Below are 18,736 nucleotides of genomic sequence, written 5' to 3' on the forward strand. Positions count from 1 at the left end.
TTAATACCATGCTGTATGGGTGAAGGCGTGAGGAAGCGATCATTTCTTATTCATTTCTGTGGGAATGCAAAACTAATATAATTTCACGAAGGGGAAAATGTGGCGATATTTACCAAAATTTGAAATGCACACGCTCTTTAACTGGGCCATTCCCCTCGGAGGATCTATCCTACACATCCACTCCCAAGCAAAATGACACTTAGACAAAGACAGTCCCTACAGACTCATAGCAGCACTAAATTAGGAATAACCTAAATGCCTAATGGAAAACCGTTAAACAAACGACAGTCAAGCTAGAAAATGAAGCAGATCTTTAAGATATATTATTAAGTGGAAGAAATCAAGTTGTACGGCCATGCTCTCAGCTTGCTACCATTTGTGCAAAAAATGGAGGCAGGAAGTCAGACCCTCCATATGCTGGTCTCTGCATGGTCTATCTCTGCAAGAACATGTTAGAAATTGGTAGCAGGGTGCCCCTGGGGATAGGAGCACAAGAAGGGGAGAAAGGACTTCCATTTGTAACTTTTACAATTTTTTCAAGCAGGATCACATGTTACGTTTTCAAAACAAATACAAAAGCCAGTCTGTTGTCCTCTTCCCATTCAACAAGGCTGTATGTCAAAACCAGTATGAAAATTAATGTTTGGTAGCTGGATCTTCCAGGGCCTGCTCCACGTGACCCCCACCAATCTCTTCCCCCTGGGCTGGCTCCAAATGCAGCTGAATCACAAGGTGGATCAGCTAACACTTCAAAGGGCCCGGCTGAGTAATCGATTCTAAATCAGGAAGCCTGGGTTTGAATGCTTTCTCTACCAGCAAGGGTGTTTATCTTGCTCTGTACACATTAACAAACTTATGTATAGACAGATGAGATACACAGTGCGTGGAATAAAAGCCCAACCCCCCGGGGTGATTTAATCCTGGGGTAGAATGGCCTCAGGTCATGTGAAATTCTTGGAGGTGATCAGATATTGTCTGCGTTAAAACAACAGCCAACGCCGCTGTGGTACGCGCAGGCTGGTGGAGTAACAACACTGCCTTACATCTATTTATGACTCTACAACGTGCAATTAGCTTGGACTCCACGATACACGCGTTGTCGCAGCAATGCAGGGACTGCTCCCATTTTACAAAGGAGAGAGGCTGAACGAGGCCACACCAGGAGCCACAGTTAAACATGAAGCCTATCTAGGTTCTCTCCCTCTCAAGGTCACAGGCAGACACCAGCCCATAAATGACAGCTGGGAGGCAGGAGAAGTGCGCCCAAGGAGGGAAGCTCGGCTGGAGGTGGAACCTACAACGGTACTTTAAAAAAAAAAAAAAAAAAAAAAAAAAGCACTGCTTTTGACTGGTTATTTCTGGGCGCTAGGATTTTTTCTTTCCTCTTGCCTATTTGTACTCTCTCAAATTTCAATAAATGAACACCTGCCACTTTTGTAACAAGAAAATACAATTTATACAGAAATTAAAGAAAACAGGTAATCATATATTCAGTTGAAAGGCCTTTAAACACACCAGAGTGGTTGTTTCTTGAGGGGAAGAGATTACAGGACATGGGTGGTCTCACTTTCTCTGACAAGTTAGTTCCTAACACTTGAAATTTTTTTTTAATTTTATTAAAAAAAAATTTTTTTAAATGAATATTAATTTTAAATATATATATATTACATTTGTTGAACAAACAACCAAAATATAAAATGAAAAAAGGAATTTAAGGCAATAAGTTATTTCTCCAAAACACTTTGGGGATGATGGTGAATTAAGGAGCAATTAAACAAATGTCTGAGTTACAGCAATATAAATTTTTTGCTTTAAATTACATAATTTTTAGCTTCTTTTACTACCGAACAAAAGTGCCTTTAGGGGCCAGCCTGGTGGTGCACTGGTTAAGTTGGCACATTCCGCTTCTCGGCGGCCCGGGGCTTGCCAGTTCAGATCCCGAGTGTGGATATGGCACCGCTTGGAAAGCCATGCTGTGGTAGGTGTCCCACATATAAAGTAGAGGAAGGTGGGCATGGATGTTAGCTCAGGGCCAGTCTTCCTCAGCAAAAAGAGGAGGATTGGCAGTAGTTAGCTCAGAGCCAAACTTCCTCAAAAAAAAAAAAATTAAAAATTAAAAAAATAAAAAAGTGGTTTTAACTTGTTCTGTAAGGCTCAGAGCAGAGCTTGCCCTAGACCAAGGCAGATCCCGTTGTCAAGGCTGAAGTGGGGCCGGGCCGCCCACACGGGCACCCACTGTGTGCACATGGACCTGCCCATCAGTCCCGCTGTCACCTAATCCTGGTGGCTGGTTGCAAAGTCTGGCAGCTGGAGAGGGCGGGAGGGAGCTGGGGAGCTCTGGTGTTGAATTGCCTATTGGCCACACGGTACAGTAAGTGCGGTCGCTCTTTTTCCAGTGGATGCGAGCTTTCTTTAAATAATGCAGACCTCATGGTTGAGCTGGTAGCAGCTCTGCCTGAAAGACACTGGGGGCCCGGGGCCAAGAGCAGCCATCCTGAGCCTCAAGGAGCGCCCACAGCCAAGTCTGCCGACCCCCGGGGCCTCTGAGAATTCGCTGACACCTTCCCTTCCTCATTAAAATATTTTATAACTGAAACAGAGAGAACTAAAAGGCAGTTTTAAGATAAAAAAATGACTCAAGATGGATAAAACAGTACTGTGAAAAAAGGGAAGAAATCAATTTTTAGATATAATCTATCAGTAGAAGATTTTGAATAATTTGCTCCTTTAAAAAAATCTGGCCCGAAGTTCCTGATTTTCACCCAATCTTTCCACCCCCGTGAGTGACTTATCCAAATGTTCCGTGATTCACTGAGAGGGCTGGAAGTCGGGGATTCTCTTGCCTGGAGGACCTCCTCCGCCTTCTCCTCCTTCCAAACCCACTCGTTTAAGGCACATGATCCCATGACAAATTTCTTCCAACTTGCAGTTCAAAGAGAAGTCAGCACCTGTCGCCAGGAAAAGGGACATAACTGGGGAATTAAGAACCTGCAACTGGCTGTGCCCAGAAATCACACTGCTGGTCTGAGAGGCGACAGTTCCCAGCTCCATCTGTCTCCAGACTCTAACATTCTCCCTTCTCTATCCAGTACCTGGCAGTTCCACCCCAAGCAGAATTTACAAAATCAACACAACCCCATGATAGAAAAAGAATGAGTTACAGCGCGGCAGAGATGGGAGAAGTGGGGTAACTCAGGCCCAGAGAGGGAGCCAGATTTGTCCAAGGTCACACAGCAATGAGGGACAGGCAGGACCTGAACCCAGGCCTTCTTCAAGACTCCCAGAGACAATGGTCTCACCATAGCACTCTAATCTCCAGGGCAGCTAAGAAATTCTCTTAACAAGATTTTCTCTTTCCTAACTCTAATTTAAAGAGGAATCAATGGAAGTTAAAGAGCAATCAATGGAAATCCCCTCTTTTTTGGGGGGATTTGCAACTATTGCAAAAATCACACAATGGAACTCCAAAAAGACTGGGGATCATTGCTCCAAGGAGGATTCAAGACAATCCTGGGGAGGTGGCCTGGTGGTGTAGTGGTTAAGTTCACAAGCTCCGCTTCAGCAGCCCAGGGTTTATGGGTTCAGATCCCGGGCACAGATCTACACACCACTCATCAAGCCATGCTGTGGCAGCATCCCACACAGAAAATAGAGGAAGACTGGCACAGATGTTAGCTCAGCCACAATCTTACTCAAGCAAAAAAAACAGACAATCCTAGGAACTCAGCCTAGACAAGGCTCTGACATGAACAGCTGAGGGGCCCCTTACAAAACCATTCCTTCTCGACCAGGCAGCCTCAGGGGGCCACAAGTCCCCTACTTCTGTTGAGTTCCTACAGAGTGACCTTATTGGGCAAGTCGTTTCAACATCCCTGGGCCTTAGGTGCTTCATCTGTAAAATGGAAATGAAAATCCTCATGAGGATGTGAATCATGGATGTGAAAACGCCATGTGGATTTCACAGTAATATGCTAAAAGGGGTAACAGCGGTGGGAACAGGAGTCATAATTATGATTATTATGGCAATAATTATCATTATCATCATTAAATTTATTGAAGGCTTATCCTGTAAAGCTACAAACCTTATCCCTGCCCATCAAGTACCTCGTGGTTGTGGGGGCCCGGCCCCACCACGCTGGAGAGTGTTGCTTTACTGGGCAAAGGACTTCGGCCAGAACTGCAGGGGAGAGACTGTGCCCCAGGCTTATGCCTCCACTCCAGACCACAGGGTCATATCATTCATTCCGTCCTGCCTGTGAGGCCCGGGGAAAACCGAGTCACCCCCACCAAGACCTCCCCACGCCCCAGAGCAGCCTCCAGCTGGTTTCTCGGGCTGGAAATCTTGGTGCTCCTACTTGTGTTTCTTCCAGACACTGAGGTCATCCTCATGTTCTTCACCCTCCCGGGAGTCCTCCAGCCAGCTCAAATCCTCCACGAATGGGGAGGGAGCTCACGTCTCCCCAAGTCACTCACTGCAGGGCTGTGCAGGGCCTTAGGACAGGCTGGTCTGTCCCTAGGACGCCCCTCTCCACCGTATCAGCCAGCTCCCGCTCATCCCTCAATACTCTTTCTGCTACACATGCTGTCTGGACACTCCCTCTGCACTGGCCACCTTCCACGGCCATCTGCGGATCTGTGCTTCCCAGGACAAGGAGCAGGGCTTGTCAGATCTGCAGTCCTGGCTTCCCGCACAGAGGGAGGGATGGCTGCATGGACAGAAAAAGGAAGGGGTATCGAATGATAATCCATGTTGTATAACTCACGGGGTCCACCAGTTTCCTCCACCAATCTGTCATCAAAGCAACCAGTCACTGGCTGCCGTTATCACGGTAACAAGAAGGCACTGCACCAGGTTCTTCAGATGTTTTATCTTCTCATCGCTTCAACCACCCGCTGAGAGACTTACTATTATCCCATTTCACAGGGGAGGAAACTGAACCCATGCAGATTAAGAAACACGCCCTAAGTCACTCAGCTGCTAAATGACGGACTCTGGACTCAGACCCTGCCTCAGAGCTCGGGTCTTGACCACCGTTCTAGTCTGCCCTCCGCTGACCCTCAAAATCCAGACCCCAGGCTGAGTCCACAACTGGAACCAGCTGACACCACTTCGTCTGGCTGTCCCGCAACTGGATTATTGAAAATTTACTGTGAGGTCATCTGAGCAAAGGAGGTCTTTCTTCTCATTCTGGGGTAGATTCCAGATTTCCCTCCTGCCTCGCAGGCTTTTCCCTTCATCCTCGAGCCCAGTCTGCTCTCCCCGAAGACTCGATCCATTAATCTGGGCCTACTTTGGCTCTAGGGAGAAGGGCCTCTGGCAAGATACCACCATTGTCCTCCAGGTTGGCCTGCTACTATGCTGTGCCCGGCCCACCCACCGCCACCCACCCCCACCCACTCCCACCCACCCCCAGAGGTGGGAGATTGCCACATTCCTGCTGGAGGCCGGTCCACAAAGTGCAAGCCAGGCAGCCACTCCCTCAGTCACCAGGACAAAGGGCAAGTGCTGGAAAAGGCTGGAGGCCCAGGGTGCTGCTGAGCAGGTCCTGTGGCTGCACCCACAGGACAGGGAAGAGCTCTTGCCCAACCTAGGGAGAAAGTGGTGTGAGGTCACTGGGGCACTGGGGCATGACTCCCTGGGGGCAGGGCTCTGGTCACACCTGCCTGCTGGGCCCCTGGGGGCCTCTGAGTGGCTCAGTCAGCAAAGGATCTATATCCCCCAGCCCCACCACTCACCCTCTGAGCCTCAGGTCCTCCATCTAAAGAATGGGGCTAGGAGTATTTATCTCCTGGGTTGTTGGGAGAGTTAAGTGAGCTCAACACCGTGGCCAGTACAGATTAAGGGCTCAGCACACACTGAATTAATTAATTAATTCATTCATTCATTCAAGAAACATTTGGTGAGTGCCAGCCATGTGCCAGGCCCTAGGCTAGGTACTGGGGATACAGTGGGAGCCAGAGAGGCAATGTCCACTCTTTGTGGAGCTTCCATTTCCACAATGCCAACAGGCAATCAATGAGGTACAAATTAATAAACAAGAAAGTACCTAGGAGTGGTACACGCCTTAAGGAAAAGAGAACACAGTACTGGAAAAGAAAGCGGAGAGAAGATGATCAGGACAGGCTTCTCTGAGGAGGTGATGTCTCAGATCTGGAGGAGGTGAGGGAGCAGCAGGCTATGGCAATGCCTGGGAAGAGCATGCTAGGCAGAGGGAACAGCATGTGCAAAGGCCTCACTACATTAGCTCGAAGACCACTTCCATTATCATTTGAGCTATGCCCTGCCCACTCTGTAGAAGCAGCACACATACCTGGGAGGACAGTGAACTGGGCATCAGGAGAAGTGGGTTCTAGTCCTGTTGCTTCTCCTAAACTGCAGTGTGGCCTGGGACCATGACCAGCACTCTCTGATCATTAAGGGTCCTGATAAATCAAATGATCACTGGTCTGAGGGTCCGTAGATGGCTTGCATTCCCTCAGGCTCCCTCCCTTCCCCTGCTGCCAACCTACCCACCTCTTGCAGTAACTGTGATGCCCCCTCCTGAATTGTCCAATAAGCGGGTTTGCGGCTGAGGCTCAAGGAGGTCAGATACAGCGATGAAGACAAATACTTGAAAACTGATTTGCTGCAGGACCCTATCACATCCCTCTCTGGGCCTCCATTTTCCCAGCTGTAAAGTGGGAACACTCCTCTCCTCTTGCCTGCGACGCAGAATTGACGTGAAGATCAAATGGAAACACCAGATGAGGAGGCCGCCCTGCTCTACACGGGCATCATAAAGGGGCCCTCCATCCCCTCCTCGGTCACCTGTATCCTCAGTGCCACCTTGTGCTCCAGACTAAAGCAGGAAGGACAGAGAGGGCAGGCGACACCCACTTAATGCCAGACACTCTACAAACAGTATCTGATTGTTTAGAACCAGAGCAGGGGTGCCATGAGAGGAAGCTTTTTAAAAACATGGAAGCTTAAGGGCCGGCTCTCTCTCAAAGATTCTCATTCAATAAGACTGGGATGGCCCCAGACGTATAATTATTATTTTTTTAACTACACAGTTGATTCGGACACGCACTCATGACTGAGAGCCACTGATTAGTCCTACCAACCCCGGGAAGTAAGGCCTATTATTATTCCCATGTGGGAGCTGGCTATCTAGAGCACAGAGTAGCTGTCTCACTCCTTGGATCACACAGCTAATAAGTTCTAAAGCTAAGATTTGAACCAGACAGTTTGCTCTCGTCAGTCACTAAGCCATACGGTTTCTTGAGGCCAATCAGCATTTGCCACACACTCTCTACACCCCGTGCAGCCCTGGAAATACAAAGACAACATCTCACCTTAGGAGGCTGCCTTAGCTTTCACAGCTTTTACAGCTAGACTGACTCCTTATTCCCCCGACATCATGGAGGAAGAAGGGTGCTCACAAGAAGCTAAGTTTACAGGTGGCTGTGAAACTTTTCCTGCTTTCGACAGACTTCCTATTTTAGATGGTAAGGTCCAAGTGCATTTCCCTCTTCCTTGCTTCCTCGAACAGGGAACACGGTACAGAAGATGCCTTTCCTCGGGGATGACCCACTGTCTCTATGACGCATCAGCTTTGTACTTCAGGAACAAGGCACCTTCTTGTCCCTTCACTGAAAGGCCCCAAGTTGGCCGGCCCCGAGGCCGAGTGGTTAAGTTGGTGTCTGCTTCGGCAGCCCAGGGTTTCTCCAGCTTGGATCCTGGGCGTGGACATGGCACCGCTCATCAGGCCATGCTGAGGCGGCGTCCCACATAGCAGACAGAACTAGAGGGACCAACAATTAGAATGTACAGCTATGTACTGGGGGGCTTTGGGGAGAAGAAGAAGAAAAAAAAAGAAGATTGGCAACAGATGTTAGCTCAGGTGCCAGTCTTTAAAAGAAAAAGAAGTCAGCCTTGACCCTGTCTTCTCTTTAAGAAATAAAAATAAAAAGGCCCCAAGTTGCCTGCAGGGCCACAGTCCACGTGTTTCTGCCTCTGGCGGAACCACACCCCTGCCCCATGCCTACACAGACACACACTAACAGAGCCGACTTGCTGCTTCTGATGGGATGAGGCTGGACAGGACTGTGGATCTTTGAGAAGTGTGTGTAAACTAAAGGCAGATTGGCCCTAAGTAGCCCTAAGGTGACGGGTGATCAGACGTGGGACAGACTGAGTCTTGAGAGGATTCCGAGGAAGGAAAGAAAGATCGATATGGCATGGAGTTAACCCTCTCGGGCTAGAGGATGCAGCCACTGGTCCCCGAGCGCTCCCTCGCCCCTTTCCCTCCCTGGAACTCCCTTTCTTCCTGCAGAGCGGAGGCCGGCCTGCCCAGGCCCTCTGGAATAAGCAGCCAGGCAACAGACACGAAGCCCAGTGTAAGGCACTGGGTTCACCCTCCCTGGAAGGTGCCGGCACATTCGACCAGACACCTACCCGCAGATACAGAGACTCCTGAAGCTGGAGCCCTGCCCTAGTTGGGCCAGAGCAATGCCCTGTGACAGGCTGGACTCCTGACAGCGGGTTAACAGTCCACGAAGACCTGCCCACTGGAGGGGTGTTCTCATAGGGGGTTCCAGAAGCTTCAGAAAGTGCTTGCCTTTGATTCCTTTGGGTGCCAGGCCATCTTGGAGATAAGGGCAGCAGGCTCCTTGTGGGGACGGGGACAATCCCATCACCACACATCCTAGCACAGCTCCAAGCACAGAGAAGGGGCCTCTGGGGCCAGGCAAAGGCATGATGAATTTTCTGAAAGATCTAACAGCATTTGCTCACTCATTCAGTCACTCAAAAAATAGTTACTGGGGGCCTACAGAGTGCCAGGAACTCTTAAGGCACTGGGGGACTGACGAGATCCCTTTCCTTAGGGAGCTCCAGTCCTGACTGGGGAGAGAAGAGAGAGGAGTGAAGAATAAACGCATAAACAAGCGCTATCACAGGCTGGGCCCGGAGTTCTGCATTTAACAAGGCTCCAGGGAAAGCCAGGGATGGGGACGAACCTGGCACAAAGCGGGCCCTGAGCAAACGGATAGTCCCTCCCCATACCAATCCTCCTCAAAGCCAACCCTCTTCTGCACCCCATCTCGGCCGGAGAGATGCCACTAAGCCCCGACACTCTGGGCCTTCTCTCCCACATCCCTCTCGCTTCCACCGGACGCCCCTGCTGAGGCCGACTGCAGATGCTCCCTTCCTGCCACCCGTCACCCCCATTCCGGCTCTTTCTACCTGCTGCTCAGCCAGATTAGCCACACTCTAGTGATTGCTCTGAACTGGGGCAGCCCTGGGTTCAAATTCCAGCATTTCCACTTCCTGCCTGGGTCCTCTGGGCAAGTCATTGAACTTCCTGCAGCGTCAGAGCACCACGGTACCGATCTCACCAGGAGGCTGAGGATGAAACAAGATAATGCTCCTAGAGGTCCTAGCTTCGTACTTGGCACATACCAAGTGGTCACTAAGTATTAGCTATTTTCTATGATTGCTGCTGTTAATAACAACCCTAATGCACCCTCGGCTGACTCATCGCTGCCTGCCAGGTCCGAACTCCTCACCAGGACACTCAGAGCTCTCCTTCAGACAGTCCCTCCATCTGCTTTGTTTGGGGGCAGTTGGAGGACGGATATAAACTCACCGGGGAACAGAGTAATGCAGGCAGGACACACGAGGTGTCTGTAAGAGACTGTGGGATCACAGAGCAAAAGAGGCCACTTCGGAAAGGGGGAATTAGGGAGGTGGCACTCGAGCTGGGCCTCCAGGATGCAGTTGGAGGTGAGGGAGACAGATACCGTGGCAGGGGTCTTGGGGCTGCCTGGTACAGGGAAGGGACTGCAGAACAACACCAGTACCACCAACTCTGGAGTCAGCCTCAGTCTGCTCGACTGTAAAATGGGCTAACAGTGGGGACTACTTCATGGGGCTCCTCTGAGATTAAACGTGATTGCACATGTGAATAATTTAGCACAGGGCTCAGCAGAGTGATTGCTTGAAAGGGTTAGCAGCTGTTGACTGTTCTCATCACTGTGATTCTTGAAAGATACGGCTGAAGATGAAGCCAGACTGGGAACACCTAACACCAGGGTCCATGTTAAGAATACGATGTTCTGCTCTCGCAGCAGTGGTGCAAGGTCGCATGGTCACACAGTATTTGATGAATAGGTGGATGGATAAGCATTTGAGGCCTCGAATGTCATACCCAGGAGTCTGCTCTGCAGGTTGTGCAGGGTGGGCCTGCAGATGTTCTGAGAAGGGGCTGCTGTGGCCTGGAATGGTTAGCAGCACGGAAGCCGGGTCCTCCTCGGTGCCAAGGAGCCAGGGCAGGGCCCTCCCCAGTGTCCTGGGTACCACACTTCCCCTTGAGGAGCCTGAGCAGAAATAAAGGCTCAAGCAGCCACGTTGCCAAGGCTGTTTGCCATGGCAACATCAGGGAGCCACTCGTGGGCCGGCTGCTGCAACTGCTCAGGGCCTGGTTCCTACCGTCTCCTCGCTCTCCCTCTGCTAAATGACTGTGTTCTGCCAGGCAAGCACAAGGCAAAAACACGGCTGCAGCGCGGCCGGGGAGCATCCATCTCATCTCAGCCAAGCAGGGCTCGCCCGGCTGAGTCCCCAGACAGTGGGTCCCAGACAGCTGAGTCCCTGCCATGCAGAGCCACCCTGCCCAAGCAGACAGCAGCCAGGGGTCCTGTCCTGCTTCTCCTGGGTGATCTGAGGGCATCCCCTGTCTGTTCCCAGTCTGTTTCCTCACTTCAAGGTAAGGGCATTGAGCAAGACGGTCTCTAATGCACTCCCAACTTCCCGAAAGCTCAAATTTACATTAGTGTATTTACATCGTCATTATCATAGTGGCTACCATTTATTGAGCACTTACTATATGTCAGGCAACGCTGCAAGCATTGTTTATCCTCTGCAGTTATCCTTAGAAGAACATACTACTATTATCTCCAGTTTTGCCTATGAGGTAACTGGGATCAGAGAAGTTAAGACACTTGCTCAAGGTCACACAGCTAGTAAGTGGTAGACCTCTGATTTAAACCCTTGGCACTCACTAGCTGCCAAGACCCTGAATGACTCACATAACCCTCTGTGCTTCAGTGTCATCACTTACAAAATGGAGGAGACAGAACCAACCTCACAATGATTGTAAGACACCCAGGCAATAGTCCTCAAAGGTCCCTTCACAGATACACACTGAAAACAGGCACGGATGACACGAGGCAGTGTGTGGGTGGAGGAACGAAGAGTGGCCACGAGTCGAAGCCGGGTCACGGGGGCACGGGCATTCACTATTCCGTTCCCACCACTGGCTCCTTGTGTCTGACATTTTCCACAGTGAAATGTTTAAAATACAAAGTTCTTTTCAGAGAACCTGACACCTAATCATGTAAAACATTCTTTTGCTCAAAAACTCGTCTACTTCATGGCTAACCACAATGCCCGTCCAGGATAAAAATATTATTTCTTGCCCTCCCAGAGCTGCCAACCTAGTTGTAGGGCTAAGAGTCAGCCGCCCCCTCCTCACGGCGGGCAGAGGCAGAAGAACAGGTGACCGAAAAGGCTTCCCAGAGGGGACGACAGGTGTGAGCGGGTCCCAATGTGCAGGTGGGCGATGACGACAGTAAAAGGGTGGGGGTGAAGGTGTGGGGAGGACGGCTCAGGGCATTCCAGGAGCATTTATTAGTCTGTCCCTTCTCAGGAATACACGGACCGAAGAGACACAACAGGAAGCAGTGTGTGCCCTGAAGAGGCTCACAGTCTAGCATATTCGTTCTCTCGGTGAGGGTTCTGGATGGGGACTGTGTTCCAAACACTTGTCTCTTCGCTGTGGGGAAAAAGGGCTGAATAAATCAAACAAAAATCCTTGCCCTCAGGGAGCTTAACAATCTGGAGCGATTTCCTACATGTTAACACTTCACGTGAGCTATCCTAGAAGAGATCTACCTACTATTTGGTGCTTAGTATACGCCACACGTTGCGTTAGATGCTCTAAATCCATCTTGTCATTTGATTTTTATTGACTCCTCAAAACAACTTTTAAGGGAAGTACTATTCATCATTATCTTTACACATGAGGAAATGGAAGCTGAGAGGTGAGGTGACCCACCAAAGGTCGCACAGCCGGCAAACAGCAGAACCGGGACTCAAACTAGACAGGCTGACTTTGAAATGGGTGCACGCTGCCACGCATGGGCTGGAGCAGCTGTGCCTGAAGGTGAGAAGGAAGGCGTCACTCAAACGCGGGAGCTGGGTTTTGTAGGATGAGTGATGGAAATGGAGACAGCGGAGACAGAAAACAGCGGCACAAGCCCGCACTTTCAGGAAGAGGACTCATGACACACTGTAGGGTGGGCCAGGATCCCAAAGGGGAAGCAGACCACCCAGGACCATCTGGGGCCCAAGTCTCCAACTTCAAATACTTGAAGGTTCTTGAACATTGGTTATACTTTAGGCTTTAATTTAAAAGTACTGGGGAGCCATGGGTGATGTGCAAGCAAGGGAGTGACATTAGACATGCTCTCTAGTGACTGCAGGAATCCAGTTGTGAATGGACAAGGACCGAGACCAGAAGAGGGAGGAGGAACAGAATGGGCAATCCAATCAGCTGAGTCCACAGGATGGCTGAGACCTTTGGTGGGTCACCTCACCTCTCTGAGGACAGGACAAACAGGAAATGAGCCCGCTCAATCTCCTCCAAATGACTATTGGTGTTCCCTTTACCCTCACATAGCAAGAATTATGCTTCTCTCTTCTGCATGAAAAAGGTTGCAAGGACGGGAGTTCACACTATACTTGATCCTGCGCTTCTAAAGCGCTTCAGAGAGAATTCCAAGTTTTGTGAGTAGCAAGCTGACGCTCATTTTATACACATTATATTATTTAATTCCCAACCCTGAGAGTTAAGGCCTGCTATCCCCATTTCACAGACTGAGAAACTGAGGCCTAGAGAAGTAGACGACTTATGAGTTCTGTCTTCTCTCTATACAACATGCCTTCATTTGCTCAAGCTGCTGGAAATATAAGGAACGGAAACAGAGAATGGTCCCTGTCTTCATGGAGCTTGGGGTCTGGGAACCGTGCCCGTTGATCCTGGCTCTTCCACCCACTCGAAGGTAGTATAATTAGGTTGTCTTCAGCAAATCAGTGAGTTCTCTGAAATTGGAAAGTCCTCATCTGTAAAATGGGAATCATAATAGCACTAGACTTTGCAGAATCTTTATGAGAATGAAACGTAAAAATGCAGAGTGCATGGCATCTAGAGGATGCTCATAATGTGGTGGTGATGATGACAATGACAAAGGAGGAAACAGCGATTAACACTGCAATGCTCGTGTTATGACCTCACTTCCAAGCCCAAGCCCCTATTTGCAAGGCTGCTCTGACTCAAACCAGTCTTCCTTCTATTATTCCAGGGAGAAGAGGAAAGGAGTGATTCACATCTTGGCAATGATGGAGCTTCTGGCTGGCCTTCACCAGCTAGGGAGAGGAGGGCCCCAAGGTGAAGGGGAAATACGAGCCCCCGGGGCCCAGTTGCTGGGCCACTGCCTTTCCTGGGTTTCACAGGCATCCTGATCATTAGCACCAGCCAGGCGGCCCCAGTGAAAGCGGAGCCTGGGCCTCTGGTAAACGAAGCCAGCAAACATGGCCCTTCTGGGCTCAGGTGAAGAAGTTACTCCTCCTGGTCTCACACAGGTGAATCGGAGGCAAAGACTGCACTTCCATCTGCCCCTACACATGGCCAGAACTTTGACCTGGAAAAGGAGTTAGCCCTGGCTTTGGGGACTGTGGGACAGCAGTATTCCAGACCCAGCAAGGGAAGACTAGGACCTCAAGCCATTTTCCCAATTCTTCACGTGGGAGAGACCCCTTCCTGGTGCTCAGATCCAGTTTCACAACAATGAGGGGATAGGGTACTAACTGAAAAATGGGCCAAGTTCACAAATAGGACAGTTCACAGAACAAAACCACAAATGGCCCATAATCACATGGGGAGAAGGTCCAGCATCACAAGTAATCAAAGAAATGCACATTAAAACAACAAGGTGACAGACTTTATTGACGAACAGGCTGGCAAAAAAGAAAAACAATGAAAATACCAAGTGTTATCTGGGGATGAGGAACAAGGCGATCCCACACAAAGCTGGTAAGTGTGTAAGCAGCACAATCTTTCTAGAAGGCAATCCAGAAATGTGTTTACTGAACGCCTGCATAGTTCCTTTGACACAGTAATTTCACTTCTAGGAATTTAAATGAAGGAAAGAAGACATATGCAAAGATATTCATTTCAGCATGGCTTACAAGAGCAAAAAAAAAAAAGAATTATAAACAACTTAAATGACTAACAATAAAGAACGGATTAAATACATTTTAGTTCAATCTCCATGAAATACTTTATAACCATTAGGATATTAAGATATTAAGTAGAATGTTTACTGATGTGTAAAGACAGTCACAGCAAATTGTTTGGAGGGGGGATAAAAGCAAGTTACAACAGTGTGATTCCAAGTTACAATTAGTATATAGAGGATGATTCCATTTCTGTACAAAAGATATAATTGATAGGAATCAACAGGAAAGAAAAAAGTCTGGAAAGATATATAAAAATTAATAGTGGCTATCTTTGGGTAAGATTCCATGTTTCAATTTTCTTCTTCAGGCTTGTCAGTATTTTCTAACAATTCTATAACTAAATATTTTTAAATAAGGGGGTGGACCAGATGATTTATAAAGTTCCTGCCAACTCTGACATTTTGGGCATCTATGATTGATGTCCCAAGTGACTTCAAACAACCCATATTTAGCGTGGGCTTACTGTGTGGCCTTTGGAGCCTAAGTCATTGCCCACAGCTGCAGCCCTCTGCATTCCTCTCTCCTGCTACTCGCTGCCCAGCTGTCTCCCTGGCCAGCCTGGGAGCTTCGGCAGGGCAGGGCCCGGGTACAGCCCAGGCCCATGTCTGTACTTCATGTGCCTAGCCAAGAGCTGAGCAAAGAACTCAGCATGGGGACAGGTGCCACGGGGGCACACAGATATGAAAGGCACCACTCTAGTTCTAGAAACCTCCTGGGACACGGGACTCACACACAAAATGGTGGACTAAGCAAACCAGAGGAGAGAGAAAGCTGGGCAAGCGGGGCTGGGAAGGGCTGCTAGGGAAGGCCCTGCAGAATGGGCGGTGAGGGCACCGCAGGCAAGGGGCACAGGCTAAGCAAAGGCGAGGCCAACCCCAAGTCCTTTGGGATCCACGTCCCAAACCTTTCCAAGAAACTTGCATAATCCCCGGGCTGCTGAATTTCTGAACTTTGGCCCAAATAAGTCAAGGTTAAGTCTCCTACACAGGCATCCTCCCTCTGTCTGATCCTGGACTAGCCAGGAAAGACAACACAAGTTTTTGGATAAAGACAACCAATACCTTTTTATTCACTTTCCCCACCCCTTCCAAAGGGAGATGGAGAGGGAGTTGCAGGAACAACCAGACATCTCACATGCAAACAGTGCTCACCCCCACCACCTGGCCACTGGCTTCTCTTGCCGGCACTACCAGCCCCATTTGACAGATGGAGGAAAGGAGGCTCAGAGAGTTAAAATGGCTTGCTCCGGGGTCACCCAGCCAGAGAGTGGGGAAGGCGACTCCACTCAGGCCTTCTGACTCCAAGTCCAGTGCTATTTCGAGGTAACACACAGGACCTGGAGTCAGGAGCCCTGGGTGGCTCTGTCACTCACTGGCTGCGTGGTCCTGTACAAGCCGCTCACCCCTCACAGCCTCTATCCCCAACTGCAAAATGAGGAGGCACCCGATGGCCCGCCCAGGTCCTCTCCCCGCTGGGCTCTGTGAGCCTTCTAGGGGTGGCTGCAAAGCTCCCCCTATCAATTACATTTCCCAAGTTGGGCCGGCAAGGATCACCAGAAGATCTCCAGCCCGTCACGTGGTTAAATAAAAAGAGCAAACGTCCCAGATTAACTTTCACTGCACTGCTTGTGCTGACACTTGATTACCCAATTTTCTAGTTTCGTTGGGTGAAATATGCCTGCTGGGTAGGCCCCCTAGGCGGCTAAAAGGGAAAATAATTAATTATTGGGGAGCCAAAGAACACTGAAGATGGAGTTAAAACCTGGAGTCGGGTCCAGAACAGACAGTTCTTGCTCCCGGTCGCTGCGGCTATTTCAGGCCTCCTTCACCCGCATCTCAGTCCAGAGGTTTGGAGACGCTGCGAGGGCTGAGGACGTAACTTTCCCAGTGGCAACTCTGCCCCGCCCGCACCCAGTCCCCCGAGCCCCAGGCTGTTGGCCGGGACGGGGGAGGGGGTCGACCTTCCGCTCAGACAGGGGCGCGGGACGTGTGACGGCTCCGGTGACCGCCGCGGGAGCTACACTGCAGTTTCGTCAGAGGTAAAGGTACGCGCCGGGCGCGCGCGGCGTGTGCACACAAACACACACCCCCGCGCGCGCAGACCGCTCATCTCACTCTCCCTCGGCCTGGAGAAGCGCGATCACACGCCACCAGCCCCATCGGCCCCTGCCCCGAGCCCACCCGAGCGCGCCCGCCACCGACCACGCGGCCCCGCGGCTCCCTGACGCATGGCCGTCCGCAGCGAGCGAGGGCCGGCCTTCCCCCGCGCGTGGCGGGCTTCCTCTCGGCGACACCCCGCCACGCCGCGCCGTCCCAGCCGCCGGCCGGGAGCCGCCAGCCGGGAGCCGCCACCCGGAGTCCGCCCGGAGCTGAACGTCTCGGCTGCTGCGTCCGCTCCAAGTCGCGTCTCACGGCAAGGAGTCAGCTTGCAAGCCTCTCCCCGCCCACCCGGTCCCATGACAGCTGCTGCCGCCCAAAGACAGGCAGATTATAACAAGAAGCAAAGTTTCCCTCTCTGCCCTCCCTCCTCGCCCCCCCGCCCCGGGCGCCGCCTTCCCCCTCCCTTCCAGTGTTATGCAAAACGAGCCGGCACCGGCGCTCCGACTCCAGGTACCAAACCAGCCCTAGCGAGCCGCGCCCGGTTCCGCCCGGCGGCCCCTCTCCGCTCCCAGGCGTGCGCCCGCATCCGGGGTCTCATTCTCGGCTCCACCGCATCCCCAACCTCCTGGCTACCCGCAGCCGGGCGCCCGGAGGAAAAAAAACCCTAACTATGGGGCCAAACTTTATGCTTGCAACAGGCATGCGGTGGGGGAAACCGGGGAAGGGGTTGGGGGTGCGCACGCCTGTGCAGGCATTTTCGGTGGCTGCTAGTCCCAGCAGCACCCACCCCCATCCGTCTCCAAGTCACCAGCTTCCTCGCCAACCCCCCCTGCACACCAGAGCACCCTCTCCTGTCACGCGCGTGTCGCCGGTGGGGCTCCCAGGAGCAGTCAGCCCGGGACGCCGCCTCGCCTTCCCTTCCCCCAGCATCTCCGAGCGCACACGGGGCCGCGCGCCACAAGGGGACCCAGGCGCCCCCAGACAGTCCTTCCGCCCCCATCCTGCCGTGCTTTTCCCCCGGGGGGCTCCGCTGGGTAGCGAAACCAGGAAGGTGCTCTGCCCGTTCGCATGTCCACGTGCCCCGCAGACCCCTATGCCCTTAGCAGGCAACTGGCAGGAAACTCCGCGCTGCGGGCGCCCAAAGGGAACCGCGGAGGGCCAGCAGCAGCACGCGGGGGGCTGGAGACCGGAGAACCAGGGGACTCCGGGGACCGGAGCAGGCGCCTGTGTCGGGGCCACAAGTCCACGTGAAAGTACGGCAGCAAGTGCTGGGAGCCTGAGGGCGCGCCTTCAGCACCCAGAGCCAGGCTGAGGGTCCCCCACATCTTGGCGTGGCTCCACCTCCCCAAGGAAGTGCGGTACCCCCCAGCCCTGTCGGCGGGGGGCGGACTCCAAGGGACTGAGGCTAGACCCTCCCCAGCTGCCGCGGCGCCAGCGTTCTGGCATGCGCGGGGGGGCCCTCCAGCTCCCTGCCCCCGTAACGGGGCGCATCGCGGGGCGCATGGAATGGGGGTTCTGCAGCCTGGAACCCCGGGTCCCCCCAGTGCGCCCACCGCTGCCTCCCGGCCTCCGCGGCTGCGACGGCAGCCCCCGCAGCTCAGCACCTCTGGCCCCGGGCCCGCGGCCCCTGCTGGCCGTACCTGGGTGTCGGCAAGATAGTTGAGGAAGAAGGAGGAGAGCTCTTCGTCCAGCAGCGCGCCGCAGTCGTTCCCCGCCATCTTCCAGCCGCGGCTGCAGCGTGCGGCGGAGTCAGCGCCGAGCCGGCCGCGGGGGAGGGAGCCAACAAGCGAGCGAGGGAGGCGGGAGGAGGCAGCGAGGCCGGCGGGAGGCGGAGGGCGGAGCTCAGGCCCGGGCTGCCGCAGGGCCGCTGGCTGCGGGGGCGGGGCCGAGCGGGCCCGCGCGAGCCGGAGCCGGGGGTCGCGCCCCCACTTTCCTGCCCAACGCCTGGCGCCGCGATCCTCTCCCGCAGCCCCGAGCCGGGAGGAAAGCGCCCCCAGCCGGGTGCTAGTGCCCCAGCCCCAGCCCGATGCCTGCGCAGCAATGCGGGCAGCCCCCCGCTCCTGCCAGAGCGAATCACGTTGCGTTAGCGCTGGGCGGGTCCTTCGAGACAACCTGCTTCTGCACAGCCGGGGAAACTGAGGCCCGGGAAGGCCTCTTGTGAAGCCGCAAGGCGCTTCAATAGCAGGAAGACAAAGCCCAGGCCTGACTGGCCAGGAGGTTTGAATTTCCCTACCCGGGCTGGAGGCTCGAGTTGCTCTGCCTGGGCTGCCGTAGGTCAAAGGTGGGGAAATCAGGGAAG

At 52.5% G+C, this 18,736-nt stretch overlaps 1 protein-coding gene and 1 non-coding gene across 3 annotated transcripts in view; both read right to left on the bottom strand.

The window, feature by feature from the left end:
- PPARGC1B (PPARG coactivator 1 beta) overlaps window positions 1–18,484 on the bottom strand; it is a 110,959-nt gene extending 92,475 nt beyond the window's left edge. The window contains exon 1 of one of the 2 annotated variants that reach the window (XR_011425507.1): window positions 18,078–18,420. Coding sequence is in view for 1 of the 2 variants with exons in the window: in XM_023617445.2 (XP_023473213.2) it covers window positions 18,078–18,155 (78 nt within the window). In the remaining variant the exon portion in view is untranslated. Of the gene's footprint in view, window positions 1–18,077 lie in introns of both variants that reach the window. The other variant, XM_023617445.2, reaches the window with a different exon arrangement.
- MIR378 (microRNA mir-378) lies at window positions 15,626–15,691 on the bottom strand. Its single transcript, NR_032940.1, has one exon. It is a non-coding gene; the product is annotated as a microRNA mir-378 (primary transcript).
- Window positions 18,485–18,736: the final 252 nt, after the last annotated feature.

The sequence above is a fragment of the Equus caballus genome, chromosome 14, assembly GCF_041296265.1.
Source record: "Equus caballus isolate H_3958 breed thoroughbred chromosome 14, TB-T2T, whole genome shotgun sequence".
In the NCBI taxonomy this organism is placed as follows: Eukaryota; Metazoa; Chordata; class Mammalia; order Perissodactyla; family Equidae; genus Equus; species Equus caballus.